General features: G+C 45.4%; 1 protein-coding gene across 1 annotated transcript in view; it reads left to right on the plus strand.

The window, feature by feature from the left end:
• Positions 1-18,776, plus strand: part of LOC126354285 (UDP-glucosyltransferase 2-like) — a 104,269-nt gene that overhangs the window by 40,874 nt on the left and 44,619 nt on the right. The window contains exons 3-5 of the mRNA XM_050003829.1: positions 8,880-9,066; positions 16,193-16,380; positions 16,473-16,932. Coding sequence (XP_049859786.1) covers positions 8,890-9,066; positions 16,193-16,380; positions 16,473-16,932 — 825 coding nt within the window. The 5' untranslated portion in view covers positions 8,880-8,889. The remainder of the gene's footprint in view (positions 1-8,879; positions 9,067-16,192; positions 16,381-16,472; positions 16,933-18,776) is intronic.

Below are 18,776 nucleotides of genomic sequence, written 5' to 3' on the forward strand. Positions count from 1 at the left end.
TGTGCGCCATATTTTATTAGACTGTGTTTGATTTTCCGACAGATCTACCCTCTATTTTAAGGAACGTTGAGACGATTCTGGTCAGAGTTGTAAGTTTTTGAGATTTTTCCAAGTTGTTTCTGAATATTTTAGGGAGATGTTTTTAACGTGTTAACAAGGTGACTGGCTCACGCAAGTTGATCAGCCAGCCAGTCACATTTCCCAGTGCCATTCTTGTAGCTGATAACCTTGCTGTTGAGCGCCCGTAATCTTCAAAGATACACACACACACACACACACACACACACACACACACACAAACGCGCGCGCGCGCGTCCTGTCGTCTCCCTAGGTCGACACTTCCTTCTTGACGCTGTGTTCGGTCTGGTTAACCCATTCCCGTCAACATCGTCGACCTTTTTCTTTTTATACGTGTGAGCCCCTCCACGCTCGCACAAGTATGGTGACCAACTCAAAAGGTCTACTGTCACCTCTGCATTGTTAGTATTTATTCTAATACTAGAGGAGATCGCAGGAGCGAGTAACTGCGATGTTATCCGTGCGTCTGGGTAGGGTTACCCATTAATACGGGCACATCTGGGTGATAGAAGTGGTCGAAAAAGCTCGAAAGTGTCAAGCTTGAAAGAAGAGCGGTTTGAAGGGCAGACGGAAAAAAGTGCCAAGGGAAAAAAAAACTCTCTGCGACAGTGTCAGGTTGGGTAGTATGGGCAGTAGCGGTTTCTTGCTATCTGCTACAGATCGTGCAAGGTAAGGTTATGTTGGCGGTTGTGTATCATGCATCAGTACCATAGAGGCAACGCCAGATTCTCATGGAATGATCAGTCCTGTAGAGGAGGTGAGCGCTGCTGCTGCTGGGCCGACGATGTCTCCTGAGCCAGCAGCTCCTGTAACATAGCCGTGTCGTTGTAGGTTTGGCAGTTCGATGGTCCTCAAGGAACTGGTAGCGTTATACACTCCTGGAAATTGAAATAAGAACACCGTGAATTCATTGTCCCAGGTAGGGGAAACTTTATTGACACATTCCTTGGGTTAGATACATCACATGATCACACTGACAGAACCACAGGCACATAGACACAGGCAACAGAGCATGCACAACGTCGGCACTAGTACATCTACATCTACATCTACATCTACATGACTACTCTGCAATTCACATTTAAGTGCTTGGCAGAGGGTTCATCGAACCACAATCATACTATCTCTCTACTATTCCACTCCCGAACAGCGAGCGGGAAAAACGAACACCTAAACCTTTCTGTTCGAGCTCTGATTTCTCTTATTTTATTTTGATGATCATTCCTACCTATGTAGGTTGGGCTCAACAAAATATTTTCGCATTCGGAAGAGAAAGTTGGTGACTGAAATTTCGTAAAAAGGTCTCGCCGCGACGAAAAACGTCTATGCTGTAATGACTTCCATCCCAACTCGTGTATCATATCTGCCACACTCTCTCCCCTATAACGCGATAATACAAAACGAGCTGCCCTTCTTTGCACCCTCTCGATGTCCTCCGTCAATCCCACCTGGTAAGGATCCCACACCGCGCAGCAATATTCTAACAGAGGACGAACGAGTGTAGTGTAAGCTGTCTCTTTAGTGGACTTGTTGCATCTTCTAAGTGTCCTGCCAATGAAACGCAACCTTTGGCTCGCCTTCCCGACAATATTATCTATGTGGTCCTTCCAACTGAAGTTGTTTGTAATTTTAACACCCAGGTACTTAGTTGAATTGACAGCCTTGAGAATTGTACTATTTATCGAGTAATCGAATTCCAACGGATTTCTTTTGGAACTCATGTGGATCATCTCACACTTTTCGTTATTTAGCGTCAACTGCCACCTGACACACCATACAGCAATCTTTTCTAAATCGCTTTGCAGCTGATACTGGTCTTCGGATGACCTTACTAGACGGTAAATTACAGCATCATCTGCGAACAACCTAAGAGAACTGCTCAGATTGTCACCCAGGTCATTTATATAGATCAGGAACAGTAGAGGTCCCAGGACGCTTCCCTGGGGAACACCTGATATCACTTCAGTTTTACTCGATGATTTGCCGTCTATTACTACGAACTGCGACCTTCCTGACAGGAAATCACGAATCCAGTCGCACAACTGAGACGATACCCCATAGCTCCGCAGCTTGATTAGAAGTCGCTTGTGAGGAACGGTGTCAAAAGCTTTCCGGAAATCTAGAAATACGGAATCAACTTGAGATCCCCTGTCGATAGCGGCCATTACTTCGTGCGAATAAAGAGCTAGCTGCGTTGCACAAGAGCGATGTTTTCTGAAGCCATGTTGATTACGTGTCAATAGATCGTTCCCTTCGAGGTGATTCATAATGTTTGAATACAGTATATGCTCCAAAACCCTACTGCAAACCGACGTCAATGATATAGGTCTGTAGTTAAATGGATTACTCCTACTACCCTTCTTGAACACTGGTGCGACCTGCGCAATTTTCCAATCTGTAGGTACAGATCTATCGGTGAGCGAGCGGTTGTATATGAGTGCTAAGTAGGGAGCTATAGTATCAGCGTAATCTGAAAGGAACCTAATCGGTTCATATCCACCTTTCGCACCACCTGTCGGCACTAGTACAGTGTATATCCACCTTTCGCAGCAATGCAGGCTGCTATTCTCCCATGGAGACGATCGTAGAGATGCTGGATGTAGTCCTGTGGAACGGCTTGCCATGCCATTTCCACCTGGCGCCTCAGTTGGACCAGCGTTCGTGCTGGACGTGCAGACCGCGTGAGACGACGCTTCATCCAGTCCCAAACATGCTCAATGGGGGACAGATCCGGAGATCTTGCTGGTCAGGGTAGTTGACTTACACCTTCTAGAGCACGTTGGGTGGCACGGGATACATGAGGACGTGCATTGTCCTGTTGGAACAGCAAGTTCCCTTGCCGGTCTAGGAATGGTAGAACGATGGGTTCGATGACTGTTTGGATGTACCGTGCACTATTCAGTGTCCCCTCGACGATCACCAGAGGTGTACGGCCAGTGTAGGAGATCGCTCCCCACACCATGATGCCGGGTGTTGGCCCTGTGTGCCTCGGTCGTATGCAGTCCTGATTGTGGCCCTCACCTGCACGGCGCCAAACATACGAATATCATTGGCTAAAAGGCAGAAGCGACTCTCATCGCTGAAGACGACACGTCTCCATTCGTCCCTCCATTCACGCCTGTCGCGACACCTCTGGAGGCGGGCTGCACGATGTTGGGGCGTGAGCGGAAGACGGCCTAACGGTGTGCGGGACCGTAGCCCAGCTTCATGGAGACGGTTGCGAATGGTCCTCGCCGATACCCCAGGAGCAACAGTGTCCCTAATTTGCTGGGAAGTGGCGGTGCGGTCCCCTACGGCACTGCGTAGGATCCTACGGTCTTGGCGTGCATCCGTGCGTCGCTGCGGTCTGGTCCCACGTCGACGGGCACGTGCACCTTCCGCCGACCACTGGCGACAACATCGATGTACTGTGGAGACCTCACGCCCCACGTGTTGAGCAATTCGGCGGTACGTCTACCCGGCCTCCCGCATGCCCACTATACGCCCTCGCTCAAAGTCCGTCAACTGCACATACGGTTCACGTCCACGCTGTCGCGGCATGCTACCAGTGTTAAAGACTGCGATGGAGCTCCGTATGCCACGGCAAACTGGCTGACACTGACGGCGGCGGTGCACAAATGCTGCGCAGCTAGCGCCATTCGACGGCCAACACCGCGGTTCCTGGTGTGTCCGCTGTGCCGTGCGTGTGATCATTGCTTGTACAGCCCTCTCGCAGTGTCCAGAGCAAGTATGGTGGGTCTGACACACCGGTGTCAATGTGTTCTTTTTTCCATTTCCAGGAGTGTATGTGTTGGGGGTTTGTTTGTGAGTCGTGTATGGCTTCCCTGCGATTGCCAGTTCTCATGACAGAGGCTCAGCTAGCAAGCTAGTCAGTGGCTGAAGTGCAGGGGCTCGCCTGTTTGTGTCGTTTCAGTCCCTAGGGAGTGTCTTTGGGCGCTTGTGTTTCCATCTATGGTTATGATCGTCGTTGCCCAGGTGTATGATGTGATGATTGTTCGAGTGACTTCATTTCTTGTACAGTCCCGTGGCGAGTTTTTTGAATACCTTCTGGAGAGCCTCCAGTCGGTATTCTCGGTGAAGGCCCGCAGTCCGTGTGTATCGGCGAGTATTGCTTATGATAGGTAATACCTTGTTCTGTATTTTCTGGAGGCGGTTCAGGTGTGTGGACGTTGCGTATCCCCAGACAGGAGCTGCGTATGTCATCAGCGGCCTAATCAGTGTCATGTATAATGTCCTAGACACCCTCCTATTCAGTGTACTCTTCCTGTTGAGCATAGGATAGAGTTGTTTGGGTCTCGCGTTTCTCCTGTTGGTCATGTATTGTATGTGGTCCCCCCATGTGAGCTTCCGGTCTAGCCAAACACAAAGGTATCTGACTTTCGTAGTGAAGCGTATTGGGCTTGTATGTAGTGCAATTTTGGTGTTTGCGCAGTAATTTCGGCCTGCGAGTGAACAGAACTGCCTCGCATTTGTCGACGTTTACTTTAATACGCCACTTCTTGAACCAAGCCTCGACAGTTCTGAGTGCTCTCTGTAGTCTGTTATTAATGTTTGACGGATTCCAGTATTGCGCAAGGATGGCTATTATCCGCGTAGATGGCAACCGTCGTGTTTTGTGTCTCTAAAATATCGTTAATGTAGAGATTAAACAAGAGGGGCCCTAGGATGCTACCTTGGGGTAATCCTGCGTGGATAATATGTTTTGTCGATTGTTTACCCTGAATGCCAGTGTTGAAACTTCTGTTGGTGAGGTATGAGTGTGCGAGACATACGAGTCCGTCGGGGAACCCAGCGTCCGTGAGTTTGCGGATGAGACCATTGTGCCAGAGACGATCGAAAGCTTTCTCGATGTCAAGTAACACTGACCCAGTAGCTTTGTTCGTGTTGTAGCCGTGTGTTATGTATTCTACGACTCTCAGTAGTTGTTGTGTTGTCTAGTGGTGGTTCCTCAATCCGAATTGCTCCGGGCGCAGGGTGTCATTGTTAATGCAAAACCGAGTGAATCGTTTTAGAATCAACTTCTCAACGACCTTACTGAGCGCGCTCAGCAGGCTGATGGGTCGGTAATTTTGGAGGAGGGAGTCGTCTTTCCCTGGCTTCCTGAACATTAGGACTTTGGCCGCCTTCCAATAGGCAGGGAAGTGTTGGCGTTTGAGGATGACGTTCGTAATGTAGCTAAGATATTCTATGGCTTTGACCGTGAGCTCCTGATGAACGTAGTTCTGAATGCCATCGTGACCAGGGGCTTTCCTAGGTGTGGAATGCATAATAGCCCATGTGATTTCATTTGTTGTTGTGCGTCTGATTTCTGTGCGCGCTGGCTGGAGTACAAGCTGTGTAACCACCTGGTCAGTTTCAAGTGTGAACGCTGCGTCGGAAGGAGCCAGGTTCAGTGTGAAAGACGCTGCTAGTGTGGTGGCCCTGAGCTCCGCCTTCTCCACCGCGGAGTAGGCAGGTCCCTGTAGCGTTGGGGTATAGTGTTCTTCCCTAGTGAAGTGTCAGGCCAGCTGCCACACTCCAGGGCGTGTGGTACCCATCCCAGCGAGTTTTTCATCCTACTGTGTGATCTTAAATGTACGTATTTTTTCCCGTATGATTCCCTGGAGCCTGTTAACGTGCCGTTTATACGAGTCCTCTGCCAATATCTCCTGAGACGGTTTCTCAGTGAGATAGTGTTCAGTATCTCCTGAGGCAGCGCCGCTGAATTATGTTGTGGTGGTCAAGTTGGTATGGCGTCAGCCATTGCGTCTTGGACAGCAGTGATAAGAGCTACAACAGCCGCATCGATTTGTTCTGTTTGTGTAATCTCGTGAGTTTCAGGAATACGACTCTGAAGCATTTCCTTGAACAGAGTCCAATACGCGCGACTGTAGTTCAGTATCATGCGTGGTTCGTTGTTCTGCAGTCTTCCTTCCGTGTGCAGCATTACAGGGGTGTGGTGTGAGCGCAGATCGTTTACAACCTCAAGGTTCAGAGTTACTGTTATGCCGCTGATGAGGGCCATGTCTAGCACGCCTGCCCTATGAGTCTTTGGTAAGGAATGTAAGTCGGTTCAACCGGTGCAAGTGTGATGTAGTTTCTATCTAGTGCGTGTTCGTATAGTTTTTTGCCGTTGGCGTTTCGTATATGTGAATTCCAGTCAGGGTGTTTGGCGTTTAGATCACCAGCGGCGATTATATATATGGTTCATATGACTCTGAGCACTATGGGGCTTAACATCGTAGGTCATCAGTCCCCTAGAACTTAGTACTACCTAAACCTAACTAACCATGCCCGAGGCAGGATTCGAACCTGCGACCGTAGCAGTCCCGCGGTTCCGGACTGCAACGCTAGAACCGCACGACCACCGCGGCCGGCACCAGCGGCGATTACTCGCGGTGGTACGTTGAGTAGTGAGCTGATACCTCGTGTGCTGATGTTCCTAGTTGTGTTGTAGACCGATATCAGCACTGTGTAGGCTCTGTTGAACTTGACCCTGATGGCCGTAGCCTCTAGTTTTTCAAGTAGAGGGAGCTCGATGTTCGTGAGCTCTATGTTTCTGTGTACAATGGTGGCCGTTCCGCCACCACCGCTGCCGTCCATTCGGTCGGTACGATAGACGCAATGGCCGGTGAAGTTTAAGTTGTTGTGTGGTTTGAATCTAGTTTCGCTTATGAGAGCGATGGGGATGCCCCCCTCTCCATTAGCGCCGCCAGTTCGGCTCTTCTGTTTTCGATCCCGTGTGCGTTCCAGAACAGGATCTGTGATAGTATTTGGTTATTAGCGTGAGGGGCCGGTGATTGTAGGTAGTAAAGAGCGTTGTTACAGCGTTTAGTATGTTAGCCATATGCTGGCCCGGTTGGGCTGACATATGCTCTGAGATGCCTGTTCAAATGGTTCAAATGGCTCTGAGCACTATGGGGCTTAACATCTGTGGTCATCAGTCCCCTAGAACTTAGAACTACTTAAACCTAACTAACCTAAGGACGTCACACACATCCATGCCCGAGGCAGGATTCGAACCTGCGACCGTAGCAGTCGCTCGGTTCCGGACTGCGCGCCTAGAACCGCGAGACCACCGCGGCCGGCGATTAATAATATTTCCAATTGTGGATCCACACAGGAGGCAAAATTCCAACAGCAGACTGAAGCGCCTAGAACCGCGCGGTCATACCGGCTGGCTGAGATGAGTGTACTGGAACCGCGTGACCGCTGCGGTCGCATGTTCGAATCCTACCTCGGGCATGGATGTGTGTGATGTCCTTAGGTTAGTTGGGTTTAAGTAGTTCTCAGTTGTAGGGGACTGATGACCACAGATGTTAAGTCCCATAGTGCTCAGAGCCATTTGAATTTGAGTGTAAAGATGATCGGGATCGCTCTTACGAGGTAGCCGACGATCAGGTTTTGGGGAACGCTGTTTCCAACATTCTCCCAATGTTGGTGAGGGTGCTGTTCGTGTTGGCCTGTGAGTTTGGTGCTGTATTGGCAGCCGCTGGTAAACGTCTCGGTGCTGGGGATGGGCTGGCTTGGGTGTGACTTGTTTGTGTAGCTGTGATTGTCGCCTGTGTTGCATTTGTAGTGAGTGGGTGTGTCGTGGGTGTACTGATCTGTCTGTCCGGGTTGTGTTCCCTTGTGTTGGTGTTCCGTTGCTGCTGTGGTTGTTCTGGTGAGCCCGTGTTATTCCTGGGACTTTTGTTTCTTCTTCTCCTCCTACACTGGGGTCTCGGGTTTCATCGTGTAGGTGTGTTTTCTGTGTTGTCGTGTGTGTCGGCGTCAGTGGTATCAGGCGTTGGCACTGTGCTGTTTAGGGTTGGTGGTGTGGTGGCTTCCGGCGCGGGTGCAGTTCCTTGTGTTGTCTGCATCGTCCGTGTTTCTGCTGATGGGGATGTGTTGGCTGTGTTTGCCGGGCTCTGCGCGTACTCGGCCCGTCCCGTCCCACTTACTACGCCAGCAGAGACTCCGCTCCTTACTGGTAAAGCAGGGGGAGGGGGGAGGGGGAAGGGAGGGTGTGAGAGCTGTGTGGCTGATAGCGGTGGTGTTTCTGTTGTGTATCGTCGACTAGATGCGTCTCTCCTATTCAGATATCGGGCGATTCGCCGATTAGGTGTCTTCTTTAGCCCAACTACACGTCTTCTCTCAAATGCTAACTGCATTTATTGTTCCAGTGCCTGTCTGCAAGGCATAATTACTGTCCATATGAATACACGGAATGAAATTCGCAAAAACTTTATACCGTGGTACCGATGTGTCCTCTGTTTACCAAAGCGTCAGTAACCGTATGAATATCAATTTGAAGCCAATTTGCGTAACTCCTTCGTGGTGGGTACCTTTTTTTGTGTTAGAGTGTGCATACAGTCATAAAACATTAATGTACCAGTATATGAGAAAGGAAATTGCACCAAGCCGGCCGCTGTGGCCGAGTGGTTCTAGGCCCCTCAGTCCGGAACCGCACTGCTGCTACGGTCGCAGGTTCGAATCCTGACTCGGGCATGGATGTGTGTGATGTCCTTTGGTTAGTTAAGTTTAAGTAGTTCTAAGTCTAGGGGACTGATGACCTCAGATGTTAAGTCCCATAGTGCTTAGAGACATTTCAACCTTTTTTTTTTTTGAAATTGCACCAAAATGTAACCGCGAGAAACGGCTTAATTTACAGTGCACAGTGAAACGCAGTTTCGTATAGTATTTAGCGGCAGTTTTATGATACCTATCATATTAAAAAGTGAGACTATATGTACGAAAAAGAAACGCGATCTGTTGACAGTGTTTCTGCAAAAGCTGCTAGAGGAAGAATGTCTAACCTGTTTGTTGTTTATTCTTCGCAGGCAGTGCAGTATGAACGGCGCCCCGTTGGTGATCTTATTGCTCGCCGTGGGAGGTTCAGAGTGTGCCAAGATCTTGGCCGCTTCGCCCTTTCCCGCCATCAGCCATGTGTTGCCCATGAGGCAGATAGCCCTGGAACTCGCTAGGAGGGGACACGACGTGACGTTCATCACACCAGATCCAGTCAAGGTATATACTCTCATTCTTGTCAATACAACACAAAAACGCCTACCTTTTTTACGAATTAATTCACCTAATATTTGTTACACATCCATCTCCTTCCCAGTTCACTAAACCTGATCGGATCTGCACTAGAGAAACGTCGGACGGTATCCGGAAACATATTGCAATTCTCAATAATGTTTCTTGAGTACCAACATGCTGAACTTACGTTTACTTTAATTTCATTTGTAGCGCTGTACATGCTCAAAATAACCTTTCTGAGAGGTTAAATGTTCCTAAAAGCAAGTGGAAAGTAGAATCACAATATCAGTTGTACAGTTCAAACCAAGGTTACACTTTACTTAGCAAGAAGGTACACTGGCAACAACAGTGTTAAATCACATTCGTATTATATATTGCAACATTCAGATCTCGATCTCGAGATCTCGAGATGGAGAGGAAGTGCAAAATGGCTAAGCAGGGATGGCTAGAGGACAAATGTAAGGATATAGAAGCTTATCTCACTAGGGGTAAGATAGATACTGCCTACAGGAAAATTAAAGAGACCTTTGGAGAGAAGAGAACCACTTGTATGAACATCAAGAGCTCAGATGGCAACCCAGTTCTAAGCAAAGAAGGGAAAGCAGAAAGGTGGAAGGAGTATATAGAGGGTTTATACAAGGGCGATGTACTTGAGGGCAATATTATTGAAAGGGAAGAGGATGTAGATGAAGATGAAATGGGAAATATGATACTGCGTGAAGAGTTTGACAGACCGCTGAAAGAGCTAAGTCGAAACAAGGCCCCCAGAGTAGACAACATTCCATTGGAACTACTGACGGCCTTGGGAGAGCCAGTCATGACAAAACTCTACCAGCTGGTGAGCAAGATGTATGAGACAGGCGAAATACCCTCAGACTTCAAGAAGAATATAATAATTCAAATCCCAAAGAAAGCAGGTACTGACAGATGTGAAAATTACCGAACTATCAGTTTAATAAGCCACAGCTGCAAAATACTAACGCGAATTCTTTACAGACGAATGGAAAAACTGGTAGATCAGTTTGGATTCCGTAGAAATGTTGGAACACGTGAGGCAATACTGACCTTACGACTTATCTTAGAAGAAAGATTAAGAAAAGGGAAACCTACGTTTCTAGCATTTGTAGACTTGGAGAAAGCTTTTGACAATGTTGACTGGAATACTCTCTTTCAAATTCTGAACGTGGCAGGGGTAAAACACAGGGAGCGAAAGGCTGATTACAATTTCTACAGAAACCAGATGGCAGTTGTAAGAGTCGAGGGGCGTGAAAGGGAATCAGTGGTTGGGAAACGAGTGAGACAGGGTTGTAGCCTCTCCCCGATGTTATTCAATCTGTATATTGCGCAAGCAGTAAAGGAAACAAAAGAAAAATTCGGAGTAGGTATTAAAACTCATGGAGAAGAAATAAAAACTTTGAGGTTCGCCGATGACATTGTAATTCTGTCAGAGACAGCAAAGGACTTGGAAGAGCAGTTGAACGGAATGGACAGTGTCTTGAGGATATAAGATGAACATCAGCAAAAGCAAAACAAGGAGAATGGAATGTAGTCAAATTAAATTGGGTGATGCTGAGGGAATTAGATTGGGAAATGAGACACTTAAAGTAGTAAAGGAGTTTTGCTATTTGGGGAGCAAAATAACTGATGATGGTCGAAGTAGAGAGGATATAAAATGTTGACTGGCAATGGGAAGGAAAGCGTTTCTGAAGAAGAGAAATTTGTTAACATCGAGTAAGTGTATTATTATGTATTATTATGTATTTATGTATCAGGAAGCTGTTTCTGAAAGTATTTGTATGGAGTGTAACCATGTATGGAAGTGAAACATGGACGATAAATAGTTTGGACAAGAAGAGAACAGAAGCTTTCGAAATGTGGTGTTACAGAAGAATGCTGAAGATAAGGCGGATAGATCACGTAACTAATGAGGAGGTATTGAATAGGATTGGGGAGAAGAGAAGTTTGTGGCACAACTTGACTAGAAGAAGGGATCGGTTGGTAGGACATGTTTTGAGGCATCAAGGGATCACAAATTTAGCATTGCAGGGCTGCGTGGAGGGTAAATATCGTAGAGGGAGACCAAAAGATGAATACACTAAGCAGATTCAGAAGGATGTAGGTTGCAGTAGTTACTGGGAGATGAAGAAGCTTGCACAGGACAGAGTAGCATGGAGAGCTGCATCAAACCAGTCTCAGGACTGAAGACCACAACAACAACAACAACAACAACATTCAGATCAAACTTACCGATGTCAAAATGCATAGCATTTCAAGGAAAAATAAGTTCTTACAGCAGCAAGGCAGAAAATGTGTAGAACGTAGGAAATAGACTGGAAAACCGAATCAAGATAATGAGGACATTTGTATAACGGTAAATAATGTGCCAAAAGGTAAATAAGTCCTAATATTTAAGGTCTTCTCATACTTTTTTGCTGCTAAATACCTCACTTTTAGGTCTTAGCACTTCCTTGGTGGCTATCCTGCAGATTCCAAAAACAGCGTTTGGAAACAAAAATGGTAACTACTACCGCTGCTAAATATTGCTGTTCATTTCTCATAACATAAATTTCTAACTGGAATTCAAAGTAATTGTTGTAATTGCTTCCTAAGTTGATTGGTAAATAAGCATGGAAGGTTCGAAGAGAATGACAGACTGTGAGAGATGCTGCCAGCGATGCATCGTCCGTGTGCGGAGCCTTGAAAATGTCAACGTGTTCAGTTGGTAGCATCTGATTCTGAATTTTTAGTAAGACACTACTTTTCAGACTTCGTACAATTATCCGTTTCCCTTTGTTAGGGATATATTCATATTCAACACAAAATCTACATGTTTTATTGCAAAGAAAACATGTGTTTAAGTGACAGAAAATTGTTGTCGCCAATTTCAACAAGTAACAGGGGGTTCTCGAACGTCGAGGTTCCATACTTTGCTATTATCATCGTTTTTGTGATATTTCGGAAGCGTTGGTACCAATACTGGAACATTCATATCTAAACTCTCAGCATCTTTATTTTGTAAATGTCGATGTCAATTGTACAGACTGTATCAGATATTGATGCAGGGGTCAGTGTGGAGTAAACTAGAATAAAAGTTCACACCTTGATACCGAACGGATCCTGAAGCCTCCACGATTGCTCGAGGATTTATATTATCCTCAAGTAAGTATTGCAATAATTTACTATGCTCTTGTCACGACCTACAGCACTGAATATTACACATTACTCCTCATAACTAAAACGGCCTATATTGCAAGAGATATTGGTTTTGGGACATGTAGCTATACCAAATTTTCTTCTAGTTTTGGTCAATATTACCTCCTTTATTTTAAATTTCCCTGCCTATTCCTAGTTTCTACGTGGGATGTTTGCTGTTTTTCAGAAAGGCATTATCTACTTCTCCTAGACACATCAGCGTTACGTCTTTTGGTTCTGGTAGCATGGGGTGTCGAGTGTTAGTAGAAATGCATCACATGGTTATTTTGCTAGAGAATTAGCAGCGTCACATCTATCTTTTGTATATTGTTTCTGGTGATTAGCCAATACGTGTCAGTTATTCTCAGTACCTCATGAACTGTTGGCACAACTGACTATCTCACTGTGTGGAATCATTCAGATTTTGTGGATTAATACCTGTCAGGAAGGGCTGCTGACCGTTGCTGTGAGTTTAGTCGAAAAACTTTCCATTTCCTTTTGGTTACTGACGTGTTACTATTTCGTACAATATGTACTCGTATGTCAAGACTTCATATGAAATTTACTCCTTCAAGCAGTGGTAAAAAGTATCAAAAGTACACGAAATACACATCGTTTTATTAAAAGTGAAATTTTGTAGAAAAGCGTTGTAAACATAGCTAAACAAATAGGTCATCTGATTACTTTACGCAAACTTCGATAGTAAATTTCCTCTCATGCAAATACGGCGCTGTAAACGTGTCTCAAATATATATGTAAAACAAACAAGGTCACATAAATCTCATTATACGCGGTATTTACATTCTGCGGAATCGCCGCGCTTAACGAATTCGCGTAAATCGAGATTCATTTTCTACATAAAATGTGGGACCATGTCCTCATTTACTAACGTATTCAGTTTAAAATAGAGTGTCTTAGTGTTTTTACCAACAATACTACATCTTTTTGAAACGGATTTTAATGCAAAATTTATACAATTATAAATATAGCACTGAAGCACAAAATAATATACTCTCTCGTAACCCTTTAGTTCCCTAAGACTTTGAGAGTGATACACCGTAAGAGGATGTTAATTTGTAATCCCCTGCAGCATTTCTTACAAAATGAAGGCTGCATCGATACTTGGTAGCCTTAAACCACGGTGCTATTTTTCCTTCAATGGAAATGGACTTACGGCTACACATTCGTTTCCATAACAACCCCGTTTCAACAAGGTTGAAAACCTGCTTCGCTGTGTAGCCTTCTTCTGCCACAAACTCTTTAAACTCTTCTTAAATTCCTCGTCTCCAACTTCATCTACCGCAACCGTCTCTCCTGTGATTTAAGATTGTGAAAGCCAAAACGATGCTAAAAGTGACCAAACCCACCTGAGTCTGCCGAAAAGAGTGATGGGTGTGGTGTCACCGCCAGACACCACACTTGCTAGGTGGTAGCCTTTAAATCGGCCGCGATCCGGTAGTATACGTCGGACCCGCGTGTCGCCGCTATCAGTGATCGCAGACCGAGCGCCGCCACACGGCAGGCCTAGAGAGACTTCCTAACACTCGCCCCAGTTGTACAGCCGACTTTGCTAGCGATGGTTCACTGACAAAACACGCTCTCATTTGCCGAAACGATAGTTAGCATAGCCTTCAGCTACGACATTTGCTACGACCTAGCAAGGCGCCATGATCAGTTTCTATTGATATTGTAAATCATGTACCATCAAGAGCGACGTTCGTCATTAATGAATTAAAGTTAAGTATTCCACCACCTACGTCCGTTTTTCTCAATTCTAATTCCCTTGTCATGTTCCAGACCTCACGCCAGCCTGCGTGAGCTAAAACGCGTGCATTTCGGCCTCCTGTAGTAAAGGTGTTGGCTCTCCTGCCAACCACAACAATGGGTCGTTCTCTTCTTTCGTTAAATCTCCGTACAAGCTCTTGGCTTTAGCTAGAATAGCAGTTCCAGAATCGAGACAGGCATTTGCTGTTGGCTGTGGTGCCTCCGAGCGAGATTTCATCACTCTAGTCACACTTAAGTTAATCGCATTGAGCACTTTTTCGAATTGATTCCGCATTGTCAAGAATAGTTCCCGGAGTGCGGCCAATACGTCACAAAGCACGCTGAATGTCAATAATACCTTCACCTTGTTCATAGCCATCCAAAACTTTCAACTTTGTTTCTAATGAATACTACCTTCGTACACTCTTCCTCCCTCGATAGGAACACTTTTTGCTTTTACCTAACATTTCAAATACAGATTCTGCCATGTACAACTTCATAGCTCTGCCGATCTGAAATGATGATTCACGTCTCGACAAACACGACAGAAGATGCAGCAACGCCTTACTGCTTCCACGTACTGTTAACAGAATGCAGCACTGGACTTAAAACTGAAGTCGCATATATGCGAAAACGGGGATAACGAATAATCGGCGCGTTCTACCTGTAAATGATGTAATATGATAGTCATGACCTTAATTTTTATTTTTTAGCCAGATATTTTTCCAGTTGAGAAAAATCTATGAGTGCGGTACTCGTGTAGTGCTTTCACTAAGTTTCCAGTCTCGCATCGGGCTTACCATTTGTGTGACAAAGAAACACTTAACACTGTACAGGGTCAACCTCAACTCCACCGACAAAGTTTTGACGCTTATTCTGGCATATAGGAATAATTTATATTTTGGTCCAAGAGATCCATGTTCTACGGTAGCTCGTTATAGAATAATTGGTTCTGGTCTGTCATTTAACTGCCTTTATCTTTGTCCCTGTTTTGCACGGAATATATATGAGAATACTAACGTCGGCGTTATGTAGTGTGTATCTCATCTGGAAACAAACTTGTTCCATTCACTCACGGTCCTCGCTGTTGACAACAGTAATGCCTAGTTTACTCTTCGTTCTGAACCTTGCTTTCACTACTCCTCTGTTCTCTCTCAGGTTTTGTTATTTCTGCGGTATTAGTCGCGCGTGATCGAGCAGTACGAGTATGGTTAGTGATGAGAAGTTGGCAGAGATGCACCTCGTGTACGGTCTCACCGAATACAATACAAAAACGGCACGACGATGCTACGCTGCACTCTTCCGTTAGTGGTGGTACCCACGTCACAGTATTTTTGCATCTGTATATAGTATTTCACGAGCAACCTGACCCTTCTGTATTGCTGCGCGGAGTGGCCGCGCGGTCTAGGGCGCCATGTCACGGATTGCGAGGCCCCTCCCGCCGGAGGTCCGAGTCCTCCCTCGGGCATGTGTGGGTGTGTTGTTCTCAGCATAAGTTAGTTTAAGTAGTGTGTAAGTCTCGGGACCGATGACGTCAGCAGTTTGATCCCTTAGGAATTCACACACATTTGAACATATGAACCTTCCGTGTTATGGTGATTTCTTATCACAGGCTGTTTAGCCGTTATGTTTTACCCTAAACAAAGGTGCTTGAGGTAACAAATGATGACTATGGGTTGGTGATTCCAAAATACTCAAAAAATATCCTTCAGCAACGTCCTACATTCCCTTTGTATACGGTATTACACAGTTTCGAATGCGCAATAGTACACAGGTTGAAATTCCTTTTTCTTCTTGACTTCCTGCTGCTATGGCTGCTCCTACTCCTGTTTAGTTCATTCTTCTACTCTTGTTACTGCTGGAGTTAATTTACTGATTCGTTTTAGACCAATATTAGATACTTATAATTGTGGTTGATTTTTACTTTTAAAAATACTGTCAGACAGTTTGCTGGGTGGAAACGGCGTTCTCACTGTGGATAGTCTCCCGTAGTGCTTTGTTAAGTACCTGCACCCATGTAGGCGGTCCGCTGCTGGATAAGTATGGTGTGTTGAGGCCGCCGAACTTTATTTACGATTTTAAGTGTTCTAATCAACTGACTGCTAAGTATTGAATGGATGCCTCTTATTATTCAATTTAACTTTTTCGTTTACAGAAGCCTATAAAAAATTTGACGGAGATCGACATATCTCCGACGTATAAACACCTTAGGAAGTCTGTCAGATGGATGGACCTCGCCATGCGTGACTGGAGCCCTATGGAGTTTGCGTCAGGCATACCAGGCCCGTCAGGTCCTCTCTGTGAAGATGGGCTTAACAGTCCAGAGATGATCAGCTTCTTAAAGTACGTGCAGCACTGCAAATTACTTACTCTCAATACTCAATTGCTTCAGAACAGAAGACACGTAAGTATTTACTCGCACGCTGCTGTTACAGGTCGGCGCAGACGTTCGACCTGTACATCATGGAGAGGTCGTTGTTGCCGTGCTTCTACGGCGTGGCTCACGCAGTGGGTTCCCCACCGATGGTGGGGCTCGTGACCCTCGGAGCCTACCCTTACACCCACTGGACGCACGGCAACCCGGACAACCCAGCCTATTCGCCCTGGTGGGCCCATCCTTATTCTGACCATTTGTCATTTTGGCAGAGGCTCTACAGCTCTTGCGTATGGTTCTACTTCAATTATCTGTGGTTCAACGTTATGTTACCGAAACACGACACAATACTGAAGAATTATTTTGGTCCTGAAGTGCCGTCGATCTTCGAACTGGAGAGAAATTTCAGTCTGATGCTCATCACTAACCACTTCACCCAGAGCTACCCCAGACCGAACCTACCGAATTTCGTGGAAGTCACTGGGCTACACATCCAGCCAGATGTTAAACCTCTTCCCAAGGTACAGCATTTATATTACTATATATAGTGTGAAAATTTTAGTAGTCACTAACCTAGTCTTGACTTCAACTCACAGAATGGATTCCATAGACCTGTATTCCACCATGAGAACTATCAAGGTTTCAGAAGGAGTCGAACATTTGTAGATAGAGTATTGAATCGGTAGTCGGTGTTTCACAAAGTTGTAAGCGAACCAGACAAGAAACAGTCACACCAAGGAGACTTCATGCTAGTGCCGCCTGTAGCCGTGATAATGTCCCTACTCCAAAAGCTTTTTCAGATCTAACATATCCAGGTCAAGACATGCACTGATGATTAGATTCCGCAGAGCTACCGTACTGTGGGGATGTTTGCTACATTTCATCCGCCATCTCAGATAGTCCCAGATATTTTCTGTGTCATTTAGGCCGGATTATTTATCGGGCCAGTCGAATTGCGATGAGGGCATGAGTCCTCACCAATCATAAACGTATGCATGTAACACTCTACTACCGAAGAACAATCAATACCTCCACTGCGCAATAAGAAAGGACAAGTCACTGATGACAGTATCACTAAAACAGTGTTATTAAACACGGTTTACCGAAACTCCTTCACCAAAGAAGACGAAGTAAATATTCCTGAATTCCAATCAAGAACAACTGTCAAGATGAGAAACGTAGAAGTAGATACCCTCGGTGTATCAAAGCAGCTTAAATCAATTAATAAAGGCAAGGCCTCCGGTCCAGATTGTATACCAGTCACGTTTCTTTCAGAGTATGCTGATGCAGCAGCTCCTTATTTAGCAATTAAACCGCTCGCTCAGAGAAAGTTCCGTACCTAAAGACTGGAAAATTACCCAAGTCACACCAATACCCAAAAAGGGAAATGAGTAATCCGCTGATTTACAGCCCCATATCATTAACGTCGATTTGCAGTAGGGTTTTTGAACATATACTGTGTTCTAACATTATGAATTACCTCGAAGATAACGGTTTATTGACACATACCACGGATTCAGAAAACACCGTTCTTGTGAAACACTTATACTCATGAAGTAATGAGTTCTATCGACAGGGGATGTCAAATTGATCCCATATTTTTAGATTTCCAGAAGGCTTTCGACACCGTTCCTCACAAGCGTCTTCTAACCAAACTGCTTGCCTATGGAATATCGCCGCAGTCGTGCAACTGGATTCGTGATTTTCTGTCAGAAAGGTCACAGTTTGTAGTAATAGACAGAAAGACATCGACTAAAACAGAAGTAGCATCCGGTGTTCACCAAGGAAGTGTTATACGCCCTCTATTGTTCCTAATCTATATTAACGACAAAGGAGAGCATCTGAGTAGCTCTATTAGATTGTTTGCAGATGATGCCGTCATTTACCGTCTTGTACAGTCATCAGATGACCAAAACAAATTGCAAAATGATTTAGATAAGGTACCTGTATGGTGCTGAAAGTGGCAATTGACCCTGAATAAAGAAAAGTATGAAGTTATTCACATGAGTACTAAACGAAATCCGACAAATTTCGATTACGCGATAAGGGAGATGAATCTGAAGACTGTGAATTCAACTAAATACTTAGGGATTACAATTACAAAGAACCTAAATTGAAACAATCACGTAGATAATGTTGTGGGTAGAGCAAAACCAAAGACTGCGATTCATTGGCAGAACATTAGAAGGTGCAACAGATCTACTAAGGAAACTGCTTACATCACGCTTGTCCGCCCTATTCTGGAGTACTGATGGCTGTACTGTGTGGGATCCGCATCAGGTGACGGATGTCACCAAAAATGTTCAGGGCAGCTCGTTTTGTACTATCGCGAAATAGGGGAGATATTGCCACAGACATGATACGT

This window comes from Schistocerca gregaria, chromosome 3, assembly GCF_023897955.1.
Source record: "Schistocerca gregaria isolate iqSchGreg1 chromosome 3, iqSchGreg1.2, whole genome shotgun sequence".
Classification (NCBI taxonomy): Eukaryota; Metazoa; Arthropoda; class Insecta; order Orthoptera; family Acrididae; genus Schistocerca; species Schistocerca gregaria.